Source organism: Oryzias latipes, chromosome 13 (assembly GCF_002234675.1).
Source record: "Oryzias latipes chromosome 13, ASM223467v1".
NCBI lineage: Eukaryota > Metazoa > Chordata > Actinopteri > Beloniformes > Adrianichthyidae > Oryzias > Oryzias latipes.
Window position 1 is genome coordinate 11940878 of NC_019871.2, and position 26255 is coordinate 11967132.

The window sequence follows — 26255 nt, forward strand, 5'->3', positions numbered from 1 at the left end:
TCATGGGAATGTCTGACCACTTTACATAGGCACATTTGTCCCCAGTCTTTGCTCTAATTCATCCCAAATTGAGGTTGAGGTCAGGAGTCAGTCCATGACTTTATGGACCTTTGATTTGTGCTCTGTTGGAACGGCAAGAGGCTGTCCCCGAACTGTCCCAACATTGTTGGGAGCAGTAATTAAGAGCTTCTGAAAAACAACTCCACACCATGATCCTCCCTCCACCAAACTTCACACGTATGGTGTCAGACAGTTTCCATTCTTCTGGCGTCCGCCAAACCAAGACTCTTCCATCCGATTGGCAGACAGAGAAGTGCAATCTGTTACTGCAGAGAGCTGAATTCTCCAGTGGCGGTTTCCTTCATACCACTGCGTTGAGCTTTTTACATTTCACTTTGTGATGTATGGCTGCAGCTGCAGCTGCTTGTCCATAGAAAGCAATATTATAAAGCTTTCTAAAGCCCCGCCCTTGAGCTCATCTAACGGCCACTTGAATTTGGAGTCTGCGGTGAATTTATCTGCAGAAAGTTGCTGCACTTTGCAACCTTGTTTTGTCCGTTTCTTCTTTATTGCAGTTGTTTCTATTTCTTTCCACTTTGTCAAAGCCCTACTGAAAGTCGGCTGGAAAATTGACTGTGGTGGATATTTGAGGTTGTTGCACAGGAGCATCCTATTAACAAAAACACGCTAGAACTGACAAAGGCTCTGAGAGGAACCCAAAACGTTCAAAAGGTAGAATTTGATTCACCTGTGGCCATGGCAAAAGACCGCATCACCTGCATCTATTAATATGGATCAGTCATTTTTGTGGGCAAAATTGTGTTTGCACACATTTCAAACACTTTAACGACATGTTTCCTAATATCAGTTAAATATAAATGTACGCATAAATACGAAGCCGAGAACAGTCTACCCTGCTCCCCCCCCCCTTTTCTCATAATCACGACATCTACATCTACGATCTACATCCACGACATCTCCGTTATCACAAGAAAACAAGGTTTTTTTCTTATGATAAAAGACCAAGTCCTGAGTGACACAGTCCTTCCAGCCTGCCCCTCTCATCCATCATTCTGTAACCATGTAGAATGCCTGCTCCTCTCATCCCATCACTGATGAAATTGACAATAACAGCAGGACCACTGAACTGCAGCCGCCTGCACAGCTGTAGCCGGGCAGACCCTCTCCTGAAATGAAAATAACTGATGTAAACATTGTTTATGACCGACTAGATTAGCACAATCTCTGCCTTAGTTAGACCACAAAGAAATGGATCCTTTGTAAATGTTCCGGTTCTTCTGCTGTTTGACATTATCTCTGAGAAACTGCTTTGTTTTGCTGCAGGTTGTAGACGAATGAAAGAAGCATGGTAGTAGACTAAGTTGGGCAGAATGGCTGTTTGGGTTAATGTTCTAGGTTCCGGAGGTCAGTGAAAGCACCGGGCAGAGAAGTTTGTTGGCCCTGGATTTGTCATTCATCCTTTTGTCGGGGTTTAGGTTTATAGGGTTCCGTTTTTGGTTGAATAAGGGAAATAAAGGGAGGCGGGCTGGTGGATGAGACGAAATTAAGGCGGTTGTGGAGCATAGCTCCATTACTAAATCAAAAACTTCTGGGGCGCATTTCTTTTGCTGTCGTTAAGAGTTGTTGGGCAGGCATTGGTAACGGCCTACAGTAACCATAGAATAAAGAGAATAACATGTTTCCATGGGCTGTAGGAAGTGGAATATTCATTGTCAGAGGACATCATGATGCAACACAAGCTTCTGCAGCAACAACTCATCTCTACGTCGGAAATGACCACTCTGAGTTGCATCAGTACAATTTTCTGTTACTCTGGGTTGAAATTCCTAAGCACTTGCTTGAATTGAGTGAAGCCACGAGGCTTTAATGTGTAACTTATGAAAAAAAGATCATTCAGGGGAGTTTGGCTAAAAGTTCACAGACCGATTCTGCCAAAGTTTAATTCAGCAAACTGCCAGGTGATGCAACGAGTCAGGAAAAGGTTCCTGTTGTTCTGATGTGAACCATTTTAGTGGCTGAAATGTTTACACTCATCTGAATAAAAACAGCATGAATCCCAAGTCTTCTGTAGAAAAGTGGGTTTATGTTGGAATCTAAGCATTTCCGAGTTAGAATTGGAACATTTTTAAAAATGTGCTGCTCAGTTATTTTACGTTTTTCATGAATCAATCAGGAAAATTAATGGATTCCTGAATAGATAAGATAGATTTGCTGAACTAGGAGCGGATCATAACTGTCCTGATGAACCAATAATTACAGTAAATTGGATTATTAATGCATTAGTAATGCACTTCTGGGGTGCAGGAATTGAATAACACATTAGGCCTTGAGTTGGGATGTAAGCTGTGAAGTACAGCAAAACTACTTTTGTTTTAGAAATGCAATTTTGAGTGCTACTGTGATCCATGGAAAACACAAAATGTGGAGTGTAGTTGTCCTTTATTCTGAAAAAAATAATAAAAAAATCCTCAGCTCTTGCATCTTTGGTGTGAAAAACGAATCAATTCCAACGCCTCTGTTGTTAAGAGCAATGATTGCATGAGCAGAAATCCTAAAAATGCATGTTATGAATGCAGATGTGAATGCAAAGCAGACACAGTTTCACCCTCAGGTGTTTCACAGAACATCCTTGAAGACGTTACTCACTCTGGATTGGGGAGAAGAAGACCTCGGATGTGGGTGCAGCTTTGGTCCACTTGTATTGAGGGACAGGTTTTCCGTGGTTGGACTTGCAGCTCAGAGTCACGTTGCCTCTCACCACGGGGTTTCCGGTCATGCGGCACACTGGGGGAGAAGGAGGGACTGCAGAGACAGATTCACTGGGTCAGCGCTGCAACTTAACATGTGAGAGATAAGAATCAACAGCACTGACCTCTTCTCCAGCATGTACATTAGTGTTAATCTGCTGCTGGCCATGTGAAAGATACTCAGGGCAGTGGGCACTCTATATGAAAATAAATAGGTGGTTCGACCCCTCTATATAATTTCCATCTGCTCTTGGAAGATAACTTCATAACTTTACAGCACTTCCAATTATCCAAACACCACTTTTTTTTATTATTTAAGTCTAAACCTAACATTTTCAAAGAATGCTCTGCTCCAAACTGTCTCACTATACCTTTGAAAAGTCTTCTGACACTGTGGACAGTTACCTTTGACGTTAAGCCTCATCTCTCCAGAAATGCCGTGACCTCCAGGGACGATGACATGGCAGAAGTAAAGACCCGAGTCGCTTTCCTGGGTTTTGTTGATGTAGATGGAGAGGTTGGCCGAGGGCATGGTCACACTAAAGCCAACTCTTTTGGTGAAATCATTGTGACCGTGCCCGACTTTACCTGAGCTGAAGTTTATCACCTGTGGGAAAATAAAACAACTTTAGTGGAACTGGCCTTAGCGGACCCAGAGAGGGGTCCATGCAAGATACAACCAAATCCTTTACAAAAAAATATAGATATTTTGAGCTGGAAAAAAAAAAGTTTGACTCTTTTGCAACAGCCATGTCAAGATGTGCAGATTAACCACATCCTTCATGAAGATAATCCTGACATGTACAGATGGTGGACGTTGAAATTTAGGCAGACTTTTCCCTTTGAGATAAGCTGGCAGGCATCACACGCTAAAATTATTTACCATGCGGACGCACAAACACACATGCTGTGGGACATATGTGCAGACATGAGCAATCTCCCCACAAGTTCATGTAAAGCAAAGCAAAACGTGCCATCGTTGTCCTTGTTAATAACCTGACTAATTCCCCTTTAACAATGGTTTCTATCTGCGCCTTGAAACTCAGCTTTCTGCAGCAGCTGTCAGGGATCAGCACAAATGTTGAGCTTCCTTGTAATGCTTTTAAAAAGGCTCTCCTTTCTGGTCCATAGAAGGTTACAGGGGGGTCATAACGGTAAAATTAGGCCAGCTTCAAGTTTGAAATAATATTCGACCACAAGAGCACATTCTACCTACAGAAAACTGACAATTTTAAAGATTAAAAGTATCATTTCTGCACAAAATATTGATGAAATTGTCAATATTTAAAGGTCAATTTATAAACACGTTAGGAGCAGCCGATCAAACCCTCTATAATTTTTTACATTTAATTTAAAAAAAAAAGTTTTTACTGTAAACTTGTTATCCTTTTTCAATCTCAGTTTGAATCTACCTGAAAGTGTTTTCTCAGGAATGTAGAATCAAATATTTTTCTGAATAAAGTTGCATTCCTTGAGCTTCTTTACAGCTCCTGCATACATCTACCCCCTCACCTGCTTGGACTCGTTCCCTGTAAAGTGCCAAATGACGGTGTTTTTGGAAATGTCCGAGCTGGGACTGTACCACGCCTGCAGCACCACCATCTGCCCCCTCACCACCTCCATCTCTTTGCTTGGCATCTCCACCTTCTGAGCATCACCTGAAAAACAAACAGCACAGTCACACATTTCGGTTTGACAGGTAGTTTTATTTAAAATCACAACATTAAATTGAGATTTTTGCAGCTGGATAACAAAGAAAGATTTCATCAAGTTGTAAACAATTGTGGGCATCAATAACCTTTTCAACTTTGTTTCAATGTTACAGCATCATTCAATCATATGGAACGGCAAAGAACAAGACAAACATTTTCAGGACAGGTTTCATGTTCTTTTTAAATATCACACTTAACAAAAAATGTCTAAATAAGCTTAAACGGATCTACTCAATAAAAATGTGTCGACACACAGAAAGGATGGAATGTGCTTGCAGGTGATTCAGGTACAGAGCTGAGAAAAAAGTTGGATTGTTTGTCACTTAAATGTTTCTGATTTTAAAAAGAAAAACTGCATTTTTAAAATAAAAATCGATAATTAGAAATGATTAAATAATATAAAAACGATATCTTAAATTAGGTTAAAACACAAGCAGCTGTGGTTTGTGACATGAATTGAAATGAACATAATCTACAACAAGGCATAATCACAGCCACACAATCTCGATGCAAACAATTAATCAGAACCTGACTGACGAAGTTAGGAGATCCACATACATCTATTATAAAATGTGAGCCACCCTCTAGAAATTAAGGAAGAAAACATTCCCAGAAGTGACCAATATTACCCCTAAAACATCCAAAAGGTCACCAAAGAGCTGAGAACAGAATCCTGAACTACAGAGGAACCGCAGACTACGCCTGACTCAGGCTAGAGTTTACGACTCATCCTATGAAGAAGAGACTGAGCAAAAATAGTCTGCATTCAGGAGCAGAAGACAACAAACCGCTATAAAGCTCATCTCAGCTTAAACAGAAAGTTCTTTATAATCTCAGAGACTTTTAAGACAAATATTTACCTTTTGAAAGTTCTGCATCAAATCTGTTATGATGGCAACACAGCTTCACAGAAAAAGAATGAATCACACCAACAGTAACATTTCATGGTGGTAGAGTGATGATATGGGGCAGTTTGGCTGGATCAGGACATTAAAGACTTACTGTGATAAATGGAGCCATGACTTCTGCAGTTTCCAAAAAAAAAAAGAAAAGAAAAAGGGAATTCTCTGGGAGGAGAACTTCCTCCATTTCGTCACATCCTCAAGCTGAGACATCTCAGTTCTTCAGAAGGACAATGCTCCAAAATCCAGCCCCATCAGTTTATTCTCTAAATGTTACTATTTCTCAAAAAACATACTGATTTAAGGACAAGAAACTAGTAAACTAGTAAAAATCCTGACCGGAATCTCAAACAGAGCTGTTGTTGCTCAGAAACAACACAGTGCATCTTAAATACGACAATTATACCTTTGTTTCCTAATAAAAAGCCTTTCTTTTTACACCAAATTTTGTACTTGTGTTTTATATTTAACATATAAATGTGCTAGATGATCCAAAAAACACAAGTGTGACAAAAAATGCAAACAACATCTATCAGCAGGTGGACCTACAGTTTATGTCCACCCAACTGCACCTTACCTAAATAAATACAAGATACTAGATAAACCTTTAAAAGCAAACAAAGTCGTTTACATCTAAAAGTTGCTATGCAAGGCTGCATCTGTATGAAAGATGTCAAACAACATCGTTATGAAGGTTCTGCAGCCAACAAGTGAACATTTTTTTTTCCATTAGGTCTCCATGCACGTCACCACATCTCTGTTCTGAGTCTAAAGAAGAACAATTCCTTAATATTTCCAAAAGATTTCAATGCAAAAATATCAGAAAATCTAGGTGGTAGAATCAGGGTTCTATATTAACACCCACCCACCCAGCAAACGTGGGTAAAACCTCAATTTGGTAGGCGGGAAAACCGTGTCACTAGCCCCTTTGGCAGGTGAGGCTTTGCTCATCATCTCTGACAGGGGGCTCAAACTCACAACCATGACTTTTAAGTGTCTGCCCCCCCCTCAGTGGCGGTTCTACACTAACTTACTCCCTGGGCGAGTAACCCCACCAGCGCCCCCCCCCCCCCCCACACACACACACACGCACACATACAAAATTTGACAACATCCTGCTGTGTTCCCTATCTTCTATTTAGCCATTTTACACAAAAAATGCATGAATTTTCTAGACTCGTATTACAGGGGGGTCAAACTCAGTCACACAGGGGCCTAAGTTAAAAACACGCTTAAGGTTTTGGGCCGAAGAAGATAAATGTTTACTGAACACACTAAAGCTAAACTTTTAAACCTTTTAAACTGAACTTTTTGAACATAAATATGAATAAAAACAGGAACACAAGTTAAACCTTAAATAAGTTGTAATATTTTGTTCTCCATATAAATATATTCTGTCAAAATTATACAAATATGAACATGCTGCAGGACAAAAAGCAAAGAAAGCCTGGAAATATTAATAAGAAATTATATCAAATAATTCCATTTTTTTGCTCTTTCATCATTTTTTAGAGAAATTTTTTTTAGAGCTGGACTCCTGCTTCATTTTTAGCAATAATTTCTTAATGTGTGACGTCCTGCGTGTGTCTTTGTGAAGCATATCAGAGGGATTAGATCTAAAAAATAAAACTTATTGTGATTAATATGTTTAGGTCTTATGAAACATTAAAGACTAAATCATAGAACTCATCAGTGTGATTACTCCAGAAATATTTGGCATTTCCCTAAATTCGTGCAACACCAACAGTAGAAATCCTCCAAAAAAACTCAATCCATAAAAAATGGTCTGCCCGCACCACCCCTCCCCCTCCCCTTCCCTCTGACACACGCGGCTCCGTCTCTATGACGGGAAGCGCAGCTGCGGCCCAGAGTTGATTGTTAGATAGAAAATGACTCACAATCACCTGTTAGTGTGATTCAGCCAGCCACCGGCGAGTTGCGCTCCCCTCTCGAGTTTTTTGACTTATGTTCCAAAGACTACCGCAAAGAGGTGTGGCCGCAAGCGTCTTGCAGCAGAGGGCGGTGGTCACGTGCGCATCGGGTCTGCTGTGTCGGAGCAAAGAATTGTGGGAAATAATCTCCATTGCCTGCTTTTTTCGAAATTGGGTTGAGCACGGGTGTTTGTTCTGCCTATTTCCTTTTCATGTGCCTGTTTTACGTTGTTTCACTCTGAGATATTCTTTTTTTTTTTTTTTTTTTTTTTTTTTTTTTTTTTTGCACCATAAGTGTGAAGAGCAAGTAGGAGGAAGACATTCTGAAGAGTCTGATGTGTCAAACAAAAAGCGTTAAGTGTCGGCTGCTGAAGCAATTTCAAATTAAAAGCTCGAAGCTTCCTCTTTGAATATAGTATGTAGCACATTAGGTGTAACGCCTCAGGCACGGCAAATGCCGCCCCCTATGAAGTGCCGCCCTGGGCGACCGCCCACATCGCCCATATCAAAAACCGCCACTGCCCCCCCTACTTGGCTACCACCAACATCCCTCCCAGATTTGGTTCAAGCATTTAATTCAGACTTTATTGAGTAGATTTATTAGTCACACACATCAGCAGGTGGTGCATTCAGGGGCTGCATGGAATTTCTGCACTGAGGTGCTTTCATTAAGAGCTGCACTCAGTGCATTGGTCATTTCTAGCATTTGCTCTCACTGACATCCGCCAACACAAACAGAGTCACTTGTTGCTCCATGTCATTGTAACTCTTTGAAATGACCAAGACCAACAACTACAGCACACTGATCTATAAGAACACACACAATATTGCAAAATGTTGCACATATTTCAACATATGCAGGCTTTTTCTATGCAGGAGATTAAAAAAAAAACATTTTATCACTAGTTTTAATCTTTATAAAAATGTATTGCATTCAATAATAAAAGGTTGTCTTCTTTTAAATAAATGCAATATGCTTCCATAAAAAATATATCAAAAATAATTTTAAAAAATATCTTGAAAAATTGACTGTGGACTGCATTGACTAGAAACAAAAAATACAGATACAATACATATCAATATGTCAATATTTAATACCTCCCCAACGTTTTACTAAGTAAAGATGTAGATAAAATAAGTCAATCCTTTAAAGAAAGTTCTGTATTCAGAACATTTTTTAAAATATCTTTAATTAAAATAACGTGTAATTTCTCTAATGTTATAAAACCTGACTACACTTTCAATTATTATTAGTATTTTGTTTTAATAAGAGAATAATCATCAACTTTATAAATGAAGGGAATAACTTTTTTGTTTTTAAATACACAATACACTAATTTTGCCGGTAATAATAATAATAATAATAATAATAATAATAATAATAATAATGGATTGGATTTATCTGGGCTTTTCCAGATTGTCAAAATGCTTACATTGTGTCCATTATTCATTCATTTCTCATTCATAGTGGGTGATGGTGAGCTACTGACGTAGCCACAGCTGACAGAGGTAGACTTCGGATGTTAGCGGCCACCCTGGCTAGTAACCGAAAAAGTTAATTTAGATCCCTGGTTAGAATTACAAACAACAACAAGAAAAACCCAAAAATTGACTTTCTTTTAAAATGTTCTCTACTTGTTGTGTTTTACTGACATAAAATGGATTAAATTGAGTTAGTTATACAAAAGTAAGGGCAAAGAAATAATAATTTAGGCTTTCAGATGCCAGTTCTCAAACTAAACGGACATATTATAAATTCCTCAAATATGCTCCCTAAAAAAACAAAGTAAATTTAACATCCAGCTAATCTAATCAAACAATAAAAAGAGAGAATTGGAACTGTAGGAATAAAATTGATTTAGTTATTGTTTAACCTTCAATAGAAATCCAAGTTTACAACAATTACAAAAACACAAGTATTAAAACTACTTCAGCTATTAAAAAAATCAACAGTAAAAAGCAAAACCCCACCTGGATCCCTAATATCTGACTAGCGTAATTTTTTTTAAAGGAAAATGTAATTTTGGGTTTCCAAAGGATTCTGTCACAACTACCGTTTAGCATCAACAAGAACTGAGCAGCAGCCTCCATCTCTGAACTGTTTACTGGCTACAAAAACATGAGGAAAGATTATCTTTGCACTTATCCAATGCTTTTTTATGGAGAGGGGGAGAAAAAGCCTTTGCAGGAAAATATGAGGATAGAAACAGAGAGGATATCTGACTCACAGGGCTCCCAGTCACCCGAACCAGACAGCTGAAGCTGGATCAGCTGATCCCAGCACCCAGAGTCCGTCTGCGTCTCCAGTTTGAAGCTTGGTTGAATATCTAAAGCAAGAAATGAAAAAAGAGCTACTGCTGCCGCTAAACCCCTCAGCCGCAGACAAGAAAAGTATCCTGCATAGACGGTTGCGAAGGGATCATGGGTAGGTAAAGATGAAAGAGGGGGAGTGGTATGATCCATCAACAGCAAGCCCAGATCTCTAAATCTCTACAGCGCGGCACGCCTTCTTTCTTTTCCAGACTCAAAGCTGTTTGAGGAGAATTAGGAGGTGGGTGTTGTTGGAGGGGTCAAAGGTCCACGGGGTGAAAAAAAAAATTTAAAAAAAGAGACAAAATGTGCACATTTTTCAGAAAGCGCCAGAAAGAACAAGATTCCTTGTTCACCAGCACTTGTTTATCATTTGTGTTTTTGTGACGGTAGCCTTCTTATTCCTCGTGGGACATCCTAAGCCCACGGCCGGGTTCCCTTCATTTCTGAAAATCTGAGTCTGGTAAGTCCTGCCCACTAATCCCTGAACAATCCCAATCTCAATCCTCTCACCTCACGTGAGCAAAATAGATCAGGCGGGCATGAATATGATGCAAGTCCCAGTTACTTGTCATACTGCTTATGTTATGATAGCAGTTCTTCTCGATGCGTCACAAAAGCACTTTGTCTTTATTCAGGTTATGTGATTTATTTTGGGTCTGGCTGTGATTTGAATGAGGAATACATGCAGAATATTTAATAGAAACTGTTCCCTTTCCAAACGCTTCTAGAAATGGCAACTTTTTAAAGATAAATACAAACTTTTAGACCTCAAGTTAAAAATTCCTTTACCACGATGCACCTTAAATAACTTTTTGGTTATGTGTTTTATAATTTGGACTAAAAACAAAATAAAACTAAACCTTTTAGCAATGCAATGGAAAAAATAAAGTCAGAAAGTGCATATTTTAATAATAATATTACTAAAAATAATATTAGGGAGAAGAAGAATAGCAGTGAAACAATAACTTATTGTCTGTGTTTGGTGTGTATGTAAAATGAAACCATCAGCTCCTACACAAACACACTCACTACATAAAATAGAACTTGTAATAGTATTTCTTTGTTTCATATGTAATGACAACATAAATGTGAATAAATTAATTGATCACAGGATATATTTTGTATTTGATGAAATCTGTAAATTATAAAACTTCTATTGGATGAGATTCAAACCACCAAACTGAAAAGACTGAGGTGTTGCTGTGTCTTCGTTTACTGTCATCTTGTCGTCTATTGTAACTGTTGTCTGAGGAACAGTGATGTTTAAGTTTGGTTTAATGCTTAAGGAAACCAGGAAGCGAACAGTTTCATAGTGTAAAATGATCCACAGCCCTATGTTTGACTTTTGAAAGAAGAAAGAAAAGCATTTTTTAAAACCTGTTATAACTCTCAGTTGTTTCTTAACTTTACGGATAATATTTACCAGCTGCATTTATTGTAAAAGTATTCTTAAATGAACTATCCCAAAACATTGTTTTTATTTTTTAAATAGATCTCAGAATCAAATGACTTGAATGACTTGGGACAAGAAGCCATCACCAGTGGCTGAGGCGGTATCAGTTGTTTCATGTTCACCAAGCACAACCAGTTCATCTTTTCAACGTGGAACACAAAATGAAAAGCCAAAAACCGTCCTCATCTATTATTAAGACTACATCCTCCATGTATGCTCATGTCAGCGGGGCCAGACAACAAATCCATCTTCTGGTCATGTATGCATGAGATTACTATCTTTAACATCCTCACTGTCATGTCAGCATGCTTTTGACTGATAATGTACAGCAAGGAGATGAAACATCAATTTTCAGATTTAAAGCACATCTTTATTCCTCTCAAACCCTCTGATTTCCTCTGCAAACACTAAAGAAGTCTCTGTTCAATACAGAGAGGCTACAGACTTGATATGAATGAATTCTAAAGGGGGTGCAGGACATGTGCAGTCAGTCAAATTTTGAATGGTCCAAAAATACCCTGATAAAGTGGGATCATGTCATGCAGTGCCCTCCCTCCAGACTACTCTTGCATTTCTTTGAGTAGGTTTATCCTCAGAACTGTGCCACCAATTGTTTATTAAATGCAGCAAAATCTTCACTAATCCACGACCTTTCCATCTGGGGAGTGTTTGTGTGCGCAGACGAGCCTGCAGTTCAAGATGTGGATATGAAACGGAATTCAACCCAAATCCTTGGGAAGTTTAAAAAAATCTGGAGTGGTTCATGAAGATGATAATGATATGATGTGTTGTGGCCTCGTTTGACTATGTCCTGATTACATTTTGCCACTGGCTACAATTCCAGCCATGGTTTATTTCTACTAATTGGATTCCTTTTTTTTCTTCTTAAAGAAAACTGTTTTCTTTCTTCTTTTCTGCTGCACATTTGCAATGTAAAGGACTCAAAAACGTTACCCCGCAGCGACACATTAACTAAATAATCACAAAGTTATCCGTGTTTGAGTTGGGGCACTTGTTTATAAGAAATGTGCATTTGCTGCAATATTCTTTGCCGTCTATAGGGGGAAGCAGAATACTATGAAAAAGACACCTGATGATGAAATAAAAAACAACTCAGGAAAAAATTAAGACCCATCCATCTAAAAGCAAAAGTAATGAAGTAAAGTTTGCTTAATTTGGGTAAAAAATGGCCATTTCTAAACCAAAAATATGCAGAAATCCATGCATTTATGGCAGTTTCTTGCATTAAAAAAGAATCCACATTTGATCATCTAACAAGGCATCTTAATCTGATGCTGCTGTTATGATCAAGTGAGGGATAAAAAGTCAGTCCCTCTCTCAAAGCCCTCAGGGAGCCATGTTAGGCTTGTGTGAAGATAAACTGATCCTCTTTAACCAGCCGCACTCTATCTCCCGGAGTAATCTCTGCTTCCACCCATGTCTGTCCCTCATGTGAGGCTCTCTGTGGAGCTAAAGCTTTAGATGGAGCTCAGATTTATCCTCCATGTACACCTCTTCTCTCCAAGTTCATAAAACGCTATGCCTCGTTTTACTGTCCTTTTTCTTGGATGTGATCTAAAGAGGCAAAAACAAAAGCTCATTTTCCAGCAGCTGTTCATGCCAACATGTTTATTATTCATAAACTTTTTGAAGGGTTTTGCTTTGATTTAGATTAGGGTAGAATTTGTAATTTATTCACCAGTGAAAGGTCCATCCAAAAAAAAGTTTCTACTGATCAAAATTGCCACAGTAAAATGGGATTTACTGTTGACAAAATACTGCTTTTTTTTTTACTGCACACCATTTATTTAAATAAAAAAGTTTGAGAGCCTACTAAGAAATATTTAAAATGTTTTGCATGAATGTATGTCTACATTTTCCAACACCATCCAGATGAAGCTGATCAGAACATCAGTTATAGTCCAGTTTTTCCTAACATGGTTTCCTCTCTCCCCTTGCCAGAGTCCCGTCTGTCTGACTGATTGCAGAATGGTTACTAGTGAGAGGCATGTCGGGCGGCAGCTGTCAGCCATTCACAGCCACATCCTGGAGAAGAAGCCTGCTACCTGCTGCTCTGCGTCCAAACTGTAGACTAAGTTTAACAGCTAGTTAAATTCCAGCTATTTCTGAGAAGAAGAAAAAAAAGATGGTGAATCAGATTTTTAGACAAGGGCCAAAAAAAGGTCCTTTCGATAGACTTTAGTTATTTTCTGCAGCTGGTAACATAGCCAACTAACACTTAAGGTACATTCAAAGGGTTCATCTGGGTTTAAAAAGAACAGTAACTGAGGTTGAGTCAGTTCAGTGGGTTGAAATGGTTTGGCTTGACTTGTAAAAAAGGTTTATCTCCATTAATTCTACTATAAGCTTTACCTCACATTTACATGACTTTAGAGTTAGAGTCAAACAGGTCTTAAAAAGTGGGTGCATTTTATAAATTACTTAAATGCCCCTTGCCTTAAAAACTCCCGCCTCCATTATATATAGTGAAAGGCTCTCTTCTGAAACATCTCTAATGAACTGCAGATTTCCTGAGCCACTTTTTATGCAAATCTGATCTATGCTGGCATCTTTGAAAGTTTTAGCAGACAGGGGCTAATGGTGAATGTGACACATTGCATTTCCGGCATGACTACATTGGCTCATATGCTCCACTTGGATGGTTAGCAGGCTGTAAAGTCAGCTGCTTTACTGTCTAGTCAGAAGAACACTCAAAAAGCAACCCCTTGTTCCACTTTTGGATTTTTTTCTTTTACTTAACAGTTTTACGCCAATCTTGGAACTGTTTTCTCTAATATCTATCAACTTTTTGGTCTCTATAATAAAACAAAAGAGTCAACACTGCTGCAAAGGAGTGGCTTCTGAGCTCCACTATGGATCTACCTCAGAGGGATGTTTAAGCGTCAAAAATGATCCCATAAATGGCCCAGCACGCCAGAAACAACAACATCATAATAAATTATTCAAGCAAATTTTCCTTTTGGCTCATTGGAAATTTTGATTAGATGAAAAATGAAATATGGATGACTATAATGTAACTGGAAATCAAGAAACAAACTGATCTCATGGTGATTTCTGGGTTTGCTGAAGGTAAAATGAGGGCAAGCATGAACAGAGACCGTAAGCGAGCCAGAAAATATTCCCCAATGTTTAGATGGACAACATGGACAGGAATGTGGGACAGCAAAATCGCTACACTGCATATCTAACTGACCCTCCAGGCATCAAGCAGATGGTGTTTCAATAATAAATATTTGGAGAAGGTTCCTTTCAATTGGATTACATTAGTGTAATCTCTGCAGTATTTTAAACCATTTTGAGTGTGCTCTGTCATCACTGTCTCTTTAATCCCTCTTAACTTTTGATTGTGTCGATATTGATTCTCCCCATACACACAACTCAAATCTCTCATCACCTTTTGATCCTGGATTAATAACAAAACATAAAACATTAGACAGTGGAATAAGCTAAACTGTTTATTTTTTAATATCCTCTTTTAAGGTTTTCTATAAAACATTAAAGGGCTACGATCCTGAAAAACAACAAGTAAAACAACCTGCCACTTCAGCACCATGGACAGCCTCACGGTCCATCAGTTACTATGGAAACAATAATTGCCCTCCACATACACAATTTGAGGGCTTTTTTTCCCCAAAACAATAAGAATGATTTTTTTTTTTTTTTTTTTTTTTGCTGTATCGTTGCAGCCTTAAAAGAAAACGCAGGCAAAAATGTGATCTTCAGGCACAGAAAAAAGAAAATTACATTCCATTTAAAAGCGATTATAGACACTTTACTGGCTCGGCTCCTTTGTGCCTGTTGCAGCCTTAGTGACATTACTAAAGGTCACAGACACCAAACAAGGTAGAAAATAGCCCACACTTGTTATTTTGGTCTGCTGGTCTTGTGAATGATTTGAGCAATAATCTCATTGTGTCTCAAGCACTTGCTTTCAGATGTGTGGCCTTGTAAATGTCAACATAGACACTACAATGCCTAAAGTCCCCCTCCGTTGGAAAATCGTGTTTTGAGTTATTGACATGTACTTGTGGCATTTTTCTTATAAAAGGGAACAAATACAATAAAAAAATCATTTAATTTTTGCATTTCTAAGTATTTCTCCTTTTAAATCGCTGTTAATGAAACTGTTGCAAAGATGCTGGGTTTGAATTAACAAACTGTTGTGATGTCACAACGGCCCAGTAGTGCACGGGCTTCGCACAAGCTCCCTGATCTGCCCCGTCCAGCGTGTACAAGCTCAGGTGTGAGAGAAGAGAAGATGGCACATTGCTGCGTTGCCAACATTAATTTTAAGTGCGTCCAAGGCTGAATTTTGTTGTTGGCTGCACATAAAATTTAACTTAAAATTCTAATTATTATTATTTATTCATTGGGTATTTATTTGGTGTATAGAACTGAGTGACTGTTGTCGATGCTCCAGACAAATTTTTCGTTTTTTCACTGACAATGACAAATAAAAACTTGAATCTTGAATCAAATGTGTTCTTCAAATTTGTGTTCTCTCTCTGACCGAGTTTGAAAGCTTGTTGTCCCGCATTAAACAAGAAAAAAAAAAAAAGGGGGACCTTTATTACTATTGCCTCGATGAAAATAAGAAAAATATAAAGTTCAGGAGGCCTGAGCAGGCTCCCCATGTCGCTCCATCAGTCCTGCGACAGACTGACCACGTTGTACCTGCCTTCATTTTGGTTCAGATGGGTTCCGAATCACGCAGCGTGGCTGAAATCCCGCTGCTGCAAGACCTTTGCTCCGCACCTGCCGATGGACTTCAGATCGCGTCTGTACCATTGTCATGAAACTGGCCGCCTCTACCACGCAATTCGCGTTCAGTGTGAACGCAGCTTAAACGTAACCAGTAATCCTAAACTTAAGCCTTCCTCTGGGTCCGTGCAGCCAAGAAAAGAGTTCAGCACTGGTCGCACATATTTGGAAAATTACGTGCGTATAAACACTTTCTCTGTGGCATTTCATTGTATTTGCTGTGCATTCAACAATTTTCAGAGTTTCTGAGTCTGTCAGTCGATGTCGTTTGTGCTCCCCCCTTGTGTCAAGCTCATGCTACAAAGACGCAGCTAGCAAAAAGGGGGGGTCGAGGGCGGAGCTACTCAGCTCACCCACTCAGCACACCCATGTAGAGGAGATTTTGGCAACAGAGTCTTCAGATAAACATTAAATATGGCTTTTAAAGACATTTAAGTTTTGGTTTAAAACTTCATAATCATAATTAAAACACCACTGATAATGTTTATATTTAAAAAATTGTCATGGGGGAGTTTAAAGATGCTCTTTTTGTGTATCCAACAGAAATGTTGTAATCAGTAAAATAGAATATCATCGGTATATGCATACATTTCTCATAAAACTTATGTAACACTAAATGTGCAGAGTTTGATGGAGTTTTGTTGGAGATATGTAGTGCATGGATTAGGATTTCAGGTAAAATGTTTCATCTATAGGACAACTTGACTTTTTCTCGAGTGAGATGCTTTTCTACTTTAAATTACTAAAATTGTGTTATTTCAAACTTGTGGCAAATTAGACAAAAGCTATTTTATATTACTAATACTTGGTGCTTTCTGCTGTCACAACCTCTGATGATCATTCAGAACATGTCAAACAGCCCATTCATTCATTACATAACCGACGCATGTGTTTCTGTACTTCTGGTCTTTCCTCTGCTCTATACAGGGGCTTACTAGAGCTCAGGAATATTCTGAGCCTTTTTACACGCCACTCAGTTGTACTCTGGACTCTCACAGCAGTTTTATTTTGTATGGATGTTTAAGCATGTACAGCTTCGTTTGCAGTTCCGGCAGTTATGTTCACACCTGGACTGGTCCTTTTTTCTTCTTCATACAAGATATATTTAACCACAATAATCACTAAGTTTAAACATATCACAGAAACATAAAAATACATGCAAAAATCACACCAAAGCACACATGTTATAAGTGCTAGTCAAAATAAAAGACTTGTCTGCAAATATTACTTGCTGGAAATAGCGCAAGGAAAACATACAAGCATGGCTGCATTAGCTGATTACTTCTTGTGGTTCTGTCTGTTTTGGACCAGTGGATGTCATGGGCCACTACATCCCAGCTGCCCTACCCAAGTCCCCTAGTACTCTATCAGCACCCTCCTCCTCTAGCCCGCTCTTATGTTCTAGTGGCAGGACATAAAAGGCAAACTGGGGGTTTAAATGGGTCTGCACGATTACAACAGAAGTGAGAACATAACCTCCATGCTGCCCTCCACACCAGCGCTGGTCTTTGAAGGAGATATTTATAAATCATTAGTGTGGCAGTTGGGCGAGAGTTGGCTTTTTTATCTTCCAGATCTGTCATGTGTTACCAAGCACATGACAGACTATGCTGACAAGAGTGATAGAGCAAGGACTGATTGAGCTGCTGCAGTCCAGGGTCTAAGGATGACACCCCCCACCCCCCAGTGCTTCACTACTTTCCTGCCCAGGGGAATACAGGAAGGGTTTAATGCAGTGAGTCTATAATTAAGATGCTGAGATATCTGATTTCTGATATCTACTGAGCCCTCACCAGAGAGGAATTACAGGATGATGCTCATTATCTGCACACAACATCAGACGCCTCGCAGAGTTCATCGCTAAAGAGGCGTGAGATGAGATTTCACAAACTTAAGGGAGGTTTTTGGTAGATTTAAAATGACTTTTTTCATCTTTATAGACAAAACGGTTTAAAGTAAATCAGCTCTCACAAATATGTCCAATAAAATATAATTTAATGTACATTAACAGTACATTGGAGCTATAAATTATGCTGCAAAGGTATTTCTTAAATTGCTTTCACCCCAAACACGATTCCCCCATCAGGGGCGTCCAGTCTCAATGTTAAATCAAAGTACAAACGCAATTCAGAGGTCCCGTGGTGCGTTTTGAGCGTCACGTATGGCGGTCTGGCAGCAGTGGATTTTGGACGATTAAATGTCTCAACTTTGGCGAAGAAGCCATGTCTACCAATCAGGGACTCAGCTTAAGCTAGTGATTTTGGACAGTGGATCCTGCTACATGCAGCTGGAGCAACAAATTTGATGCACATCGAAAGAAAGGTGGCGGACGCAAATTTCTCACGTTTGTTTTGAATGCAGCATAACACAAGTCATTAAAATTAAGAATTCCAGATACACTGCCACCCAAACATACAATCTGCTTCTACAAATATTTTTTAACAATTGGGTTGATAATTTCTATCAAACAAATGAGCAGCAAAAAGGTTGCAGAAGTTTTTTTTTTTGACAAATTGCATCCAAGATCTACATAATACTCAACCAAACTTCGTGAAGTTGAAAACTTTGTTGGACTGCAAAATTACCTCATGGTTTCAGTCAAAAAAAACCTGAAGTAATTTCATTTTGGCCCCTAGTCTTAGTCAAATTTAAATGATAGGAAGGTTTTTCCCTCAATTCACCTTACATCTTAATGCCTATCTTCACCTTTAGCAAGGAAATTAGATGATTAATTATTTACATTGCCTGGTGCCCAAGCCATTACATAGGCTAAATCAATATTTTAAAAAAATTCTAATAATAGCACGCCATTTTAAAATGTATTCAGGACAGGGAAGACTGAAATCACTGCAAGGATCCTTAAAGTGTGGGTTTTGGTAAACTGTTCAAAAAAGGGGCAGTGTGATGATTTAAATAAAAATCATATGTTCTGTAAAGTATAGGAGTATGGTTAATCAAAGTGTGTTCAAATCATTGTCCTCCAACAGGCTCAGATGCAGGCTCAGATGGTCGGTAGCCGTGACTCTGCTGGCCTTCGTCCTACCACTCATTACATCCAGCTGTCTAAGAGATGCACATGAACCCAACTAACCCTCCAGCCCACCCACCCACATGTCCACCTATAGGACAGCTGCAAGACCCTGATAGGAGAAAAGGCTGATGGAACAGGAAATAACCTGGAGCTTAGTTTAATACTGGTAGAGAGGAGGAAAAAAAACTCATAAAAAGGGAGCTGGGTTTGACTAACAATTTAGGAATAAAAAGCCTTCACTTCACTTTGATCATACAAATGGCTTTTAAATTGATGCTTTAATTCACCTGGTTTATAATCTTGTATGGCAACACAAAGGCTCTGTTGTTGACTTTCATATATATGGGATAAAGCTTAGTAGTAACTGACCATGCCTGGTCAAGAACACCAGTTCTATCTTTTGGCTGCTTCCTTTAGATGTCCCCACAGGGAATCATCCCCTCCATCTAATCCTATCCTCTGCATCCTCCTCACTCACACCAATTACCCTCATATCTTCCTCCCCTACATCCACGAACCTCCTCTTCGGTCTTCCTCTCGGCCTCCTTCCAGGCACTGCTAACCTCAGCATCCTTTTACCAACGTGCATGATTTCCATATTAGATTTGGTTTTTCTTTAGGTGCCTTTCCTGACGCAACCCCCTGCATTACCTCAGACTGGCACACTAAAAGCTCTAAAAAGAATTTCACTGCAGTTGCACTGTCTAGTCAAGAACATGCACAACCAGGTTTGTTCACATAGAACCTTTTCCAGCAGAGTCAACAGAACTGAGTGGTAAGGATTCACACCATCCAAGTTTCTGCTTAAATATTCTAAGCTGCACTTTTGTCTCATCAGTTACAGTTTGGACCTTAAATATGGAATGAGACCATCTCTGACCTTTGATAATAACAAATAATAACGTCAAATCTTTCTCATTCATCTTTCAGTTTTTTTTTCTCAAGCTAAATTGGATCATCTGCAATCTTTACAAATCAGTTATTCTCCAGAACATGGCAGTTCTGTGTCAGTAAGCCCCCCACCCCCACAGTTGGCAGTGCTTTTGTGCCGAGTGAAACGAGTCGCCGTTTCCTGTCCGACAAGCTCGCAAATCCCAGCATGACTGATGAGCAGGTAATTTCAGTCCTGCTTTAATTCCCTGCCGTTCATTACTGTGCTAATGTGACACTGTATTGATCCCTGTTAAAAAATGTTCTTCTCACAGCTCAGTCCAAGTGCCAGGCCAGTAACGGAGCGACTGCCTTACTGCTCTAAGGCAGGGGTCGGGAACCTTTTTGGCCAAGAGAGCCATAAACGCCACATATTTTGAAATGTAATTTCCAAAGAGCCATACAATAATTTAGCATCCCTTTCCCACACTGAGGCACGGAGACTTAACCTCTTTTAAGGTTCTTTATTCTGGTTACTGCAGACCGCAACAAATGCCGAACAATTAATTCAGCAACTCCTAAGTCTCTCCCGCCGAGACGAGAGCGCTTCTCCCAACTTTATATTCCCCTGCTCCCGTTCCCGCCCTCCCATTTCCCCTTTTCGGCCCATAGTTGAACCCCATTGGTCCAAACTCCCTAACAACAGGCTGAGCGACAGAACTGAGGGCCAATCAGATCTCTGCTTGATCGATGCGTTCCATGAACTCCAGAACTTTTAACGCGGCCCAACAGCCAAGTTAAACTCATTTACTACAATATGTTTAAAACTAAATATACAAGTGAATGTGTGCATTTGATGTAATTTCAACATTTTTAAAGTACAATAAGTCTGTGGATTCTTTTTAATAACATTGTTATGCTGTTGCTAATAAATGATGAGTATTTCTGGTGGTAGTTTTGCTGATGGTCTAGTCTGGTTGATACGTGGTGAGTTTCTGCTTCATGCAGACGTTGAGACTTTAAACGGGATCTTAGGTCTGAATGTTCTGTAGATGTGAGACAGACATGGAACCAAACAAACTCACACGCTGCAGTGAGTGACGGACAGCGGGTTTACGTTTTTACCATCCCTGCGCGATTCACCTGCTGCCCCCCCCCCTTCTTCCTCACACATCCCGTCCCCGAAACTGCACGCTCTTCCTCAGAGACGGGAGCGCGCAGTTTTAGGCACGGCAATTCACAGGTTTGAGGGTGGTACAAACTCTGTGAAATAATAGATAACAGTAAAGTGATAGTTTTCTCTCCAAGCACTGCTACTACTGCGCGCCTCTGGCATCGCATCGCGCCCGAGAAGGACTGGTCTAATGAAAAAATAAAAAGGTATAATTAAGGATTTGTCTGCGAGCCACATGTGACCATCAAAAGAGCCATATATGGCTCGCGAGCCATAGGGACCCGACCCCTGCTCTAAGGGATGTAAACTGGCGGGAGAGTTTAGGCCTTTCCTTTGATGAAATGTGTTACCGAATGCTCTGTGGTGCTGTCACTTCAACATATTTCACAATTTAAAACATCACTTTAATAATTAAATCTAAATTTAAAAAATAATAATTTATTTGTATTTTTAAACGTTTTTCTTAGGGAACAGAAAAAAATAAATAAAAAACTTAAATCCATATACTGCCTACTTGTAACTAATATAACAAGCCTGTCATAAAGTCTTAGGGTAAATGATTAGAGATAACATTCAGTTTTAGAAAATCTCAGAAGAAAAAGTGAAAAACAATGATTCTAAAGAATTTAGATTTTTATCAAGAACATTTGTTTGTAAAGCTCTGGGACTGACACATAACCGACATCTCTCCACCAATCCTGCCAACAGCTCTTAAGGCACCTTTCTGTACTTTAAGTTAAAATTGATCGTTATTTAAAGCAGAATCTAGCAGGATGAATAAATCTTTTCTTAATTGACTCTGAACTTGTTTGTTTACTGAAAATTTATGTAGAATCTGTTCCTCAACACATTCCTTTCGTGTTATATTCTGTTTTTATTTGAAACTTCTAGATATTTGAATGAAAACATGTGTCATTTTTGCAGAAAACAAATTATGAACGATGCAAAGGCTAGATGTCTTATTAAATAAAAGCAAAGTTTTTATTCTAAAACCATTTATATGAAATATAGACGTATAGAACCATGGTTAATAATGACTACTAATAAAGCTATTGCCCTTTTCCCACAACCTACAAGAGTCAAAGGACAGTAATATCCTATCCACACAAAAACACTCATTTCAACATCAATAAGACAGCCATGCACTGGGAGTAATGTGGGGTTCTGCATCCAGTCCAAAAAAAACACATCATGCATCAGGCTGAGAACATGAGATCAGAGGTAGCTCACTCTACGACAGACACTGAAAGCAAATAAACTAAAGGGTCAGATTACCCTTAAAAACTCTTCCACTCTGCCATACATCTCATCTTTGACAGCACCATCAGATTGCTTTTTTCTGTCATTAAGCACAGCTGAGCTGTGAACCCTCAGTCTGCAGAGACCCAACAGAGCTTTTAAGTACCTGCTGATACAAGTACCTATTATTATTCAGACAACTACTATTTATTTCATTTGAGAAAAGCTGGTAGCAGAAGCAAAGCAATGGTGATAACAACGACTGAGTTCAGGATGGATGGAGTAATTATCTATCAAAAGGATGAAAAAGAATATGGTACAATAACAACAAAGGAGCACAGCTGATGTCGTGTTTAGGATAGGTGAGAGCCCTGTAATCAACACGGATTATATCAAAGTGTAGAAGGATTTGATGGCCCCCCCGACACCCCCCGACAGGACAGATTAGGCATCAGAGGCTTTTAAGGGCTCTCGAGGGTCTTCGTCTCGCGAACACATTTGAATCTGTGCTTTTGTTACTGCAAGTGCTGGGATTAGATGGAGAACAGTTGCTCTCTTGAAAGCGGCCGTGTGGCATCTCTGTGTAATGGCCAAAGACATATGAAAGAGATTTATTTGTAATCCTCTTGAGCTACTTTACTGTTGTCCAACACAAAGTTGATGAATAAAAGGCTGTTGTCCTAATAGGCTAAATGTTTTACCAAGTGACATTTGCTCAACTGTGTAATCCAACACGTAATAAGGGAGGTGTGCAAAATTCAAAGTGCTCAATGCTACGTACAGAGAGGTCTTTTAATAGTTAGTAGTTAGTGCCAACAATATTCATATTTTCCCCATTTTTCTATATAAAAGACACGTATGAAGAAGTGTGATTCTTAAAAAAAATGGAGATTGTCGTATCAGTCAGTGCAGTGAGGAGGTGCAGGTGTTTGCCAAAAGATGATAAAACAAGCAGGTGCTCCTTTTTCACTTCATGGTCAAAGCTACAGTCTATCTGGTTGTACCATCCTCAATGGTACACCTGTTGGAATAGCAGGATATTTCCAGTTGGTTTGGTCCACATCAGTCGGCGGTTTGCTCCTGGGAGTGCAACATGTGAGAACAAATCAAACCAAAAGAAAGCTTAATATTTATTAGCATTCTTCTATGATTCAAACAGAGTCTGTGGGAGAACTAGTACTCCTACTAGTACTGTATTAGGAGTTATTCACTGCAAGGTTTCCTCTATGATTTTGATTATTTTCTAAGTTGCAATACAGAAATGTGATGAGTGTGACAAGATCCATCAACCCCATCCATAACATTTTTTTATAATAAAATCCTTTGGTTTTAAGGATTTGGGTTTAATGTCTTACCATATATTTTAGTTTACTTGCTGTCAATCTTTATAAACAGTTGGCAGCAAAGGGGTTAATCCTTTAATTCTGCAACAGTTCAATGGGGCACAGATTAGTTTGAATGAATGAGGTCATTGATAGAAGAAAACATGCACTTGATGAGAAAAAATAATGCACAAAGAATTTAAAAAAAAACACCTTCATTCTGTAGCTTTAGTTGTGCTTGAGTGCAGCTTTTGCTGTAAAGGTCTTCTGAGGACAAATACCAGTCCTTCATACTTCCAGCTATTACAGGCCAACATAAATTCATTTTAAAGACTTATTTGTATTATACGGCTGCGTGGAGTCAGCTGCCCTTTAACCCTTGCAGCCTCACACCCACTCTCTAGCCCGACTTCTCCTGTTCCACTCATGTCTATCTGCAACAGCTTTTCAGATAAGCGATCACTGTTTCTTAGGCCAGGTCGCTAAGCTGCCTCTCCTCTCTCTAATCTTATTATCAGCCCAAGCTGGCTTTGTCAGGGAGGAAGAAGGGATGGACAAAAGTCGCACACATGACAACATTATAGTGTGACCACTGTCATTTGACTTACAAGACAATCGCATTTCAGTGGAAAGACAGATTTGATTGTGAACATGTAAAGGCTTTATCAGCATGTTCAATAACTAAGAATCAATAAACGACAACATCTGTGTACATTAAACAGATAAAACTGTAAAATCTTCACAGTATTTCTTTAAATTGTTGACTTTATATCAGATCAAGAACTACAGAAATTAAAAAACAGTTTATAATTTTACCATTAGCAGATCATTTCTAAAAGAAAACTGCAAAAGCAACAATTGAATCTACACTGAGTATTGTAAAATTTTAAAATAATGAAAATCCTGGAAATGTATACTTTTTTCTTTTTATGTTTTGGCATTGTTAGGTTTTCCTGACTGCACTTTCTAGGCATCAATATAATATGTTGGTGTCTGTAATTTTCTTTTTCCTTAAATGATAAAATAAAGGCAAAAATGAACCCTAAAGTACTCTGCTGAAAATAGTCTCTTTGTTGCAAGATGTACAATCCAAGTGTGCAGTTATATTTAGAGGTGGAAAATACAGCTCTCACCTTTATTTAGATAACTAACCCATTAAAAGAAACTGACTTGAAGTAATAAGCCGGCAAGCAGCAAGTGAGTTGTATAAGTAACAGAGAGCAAAAGCCATTGTTATGGCCTTCAGTTAAACCTATTAGATGTTGGACAACGAGGGCTGACCTCTGCCTCCTCCCTGTCACCACAAAAGATGTTTAAGTACACGTCAGCTCCACTGATAACAACTGAATTCATGACTCAAAAGTTGGGAAAACTATCAACACTGAAGCCAAAACCACTGGTTTTATAATAATGTAATTTTATTTTTAACTGTGAAAGCACTTCACAGATAGCTAGTACAGCTAGCCTCCCCAGCTAGTTTTACAATGTAAAAGACATATTGAGAACTACCCAGTGCACGTATAAATATATATATTTATATACATATATATATAAAACCCACCACAAGATGGCCCAAAGTCTTTAAGTTTCAACATTTCTTACAAGTCAGATGGGTATGAGAACAAGTGAGGGGCAACTGTTGTGAACTGATGGAATTTAAATCTACTTAGCAGCCTGCAGTCTGGGTGATATGGCTAAAAAATAAAATCTGATTTTTCCATTCCGGATTTGATTTTAATGGATTTTTTTCCTCTCCCTGCCTTTATTTTTATTTAATTTATTTTTCTTTAACAAAAATTACAAATGTTGAAATATATTTAACAAATCTTTTATTTTAACAACTCCTTTGGAAATTGTTTCAAAACACAAATTTCAACTAAACAAAAGCTGTAAAAATGTTTGCAGAACAAAGCAGCAGATGTTTTGTGAGCTACAGCTAGCATGAGCATCTCATAAAGAGAAATACTAGAACGCACTCGGCAGAGCATTTTGGCAGCAAAAGCCTTGCGGTAGTAGCTCCCCTTTGATTGCTGCTGTTTTCACATCTGCGCTTTGCGAGCTACCTGGCGGACTGACATTACTCCAAACAACGGAAGCGCAAGAGAGCAGAGAGCTGGGAAAATAAAATCTAGATTTTCCCAAAATATATAGTCTAAAATAATAAATTCAAATTAATGGAATCAACTGATTGATCGCCCAGCCCTAGCCTGCAGGAACCATTTCACAACACTATAAAATAGGAAAAAAAAGAAGGTGGCATAGAAAGTTAACCTGTAAAGAGCAAACACGTCTCAGGAATCTGACTGGACATACGTTTATTTAAGTTGGACTTTTTAACATGGGGGTTGGTGAGAATTTGTTTCCTTCTGACACCAGTTTCCAGAGCTCAGAAGTTGCAACATTTGCTGGTTTCAGGTTAACTTAGGCACTGGAAGGGCTGGATACTTTTCAAAAGAATGACTCGTTAAGATCAATGTTCATTTATTTCTATTTGTATATTTCCCCACTTATCAATCAAAAAACTCTTATTTTTTATATTTTAAATGTTGGGCATTTATTCTTAAAAGATAATGTTAAACTAGCATCAAGATTTAGGTGGTGATCCAAACAAACAAACAAAAACTATGAATTCCTGCATTTCAATCTGATGCTTTGTAGTTCTGCTTTTCAAAACTTGAGCTCCAAAAGCTAAATATTGCTTGCAACAGCTGTTTCTTTTACTGAAATGCATAAATTAAAGCTCTCATTTCTGGGGAGT

The 26255-nt window shown here is 38.8% G+C and overlaps 1 protein-coding gene across 3 annotated transcripts in view; it reads right to left on the reverse strand.

Moving 5' to 3' along the window:
• Positions 1 to 26255, reverse strand: part of LOC101168638 (endothelial cell-selective adhesion molecule-like) — a 56236-nt gene that overhangs the window by 6663 nt on the left and 23318 nt on the right. Inside the window, exons 1-4 of one of the 3 annotated variants that reach the window (XM_023961506.1) lie at positions 9542 to 9825; positions 4281 to 4426; positions 3174 to 3375; positions 2668 to 2823 (exon numbers count right to left, since the gene is read on the reverse strand). In XM_023961506.1, coding sequence (XP_023817274.1) covers positions 2668 to 2823; positions 3174 to 3375; positions 4281 to 4426; positions 9542 to 9776 — 739 coding nt within the window. In that variant the 5' untranslated portion in view covers positions 9777 to 9825. Of the gene's footprint in view, positions 1 to 2667; positions 2824 to 3173; positions 3376 to 4280; positions 4427 to 9541; positions 9826 to 26255 lie in introns of those variants that run through there. The other 2 variants (XM_004075591.4, XM_023961507.1) reach the window with 2 other exon arrangements.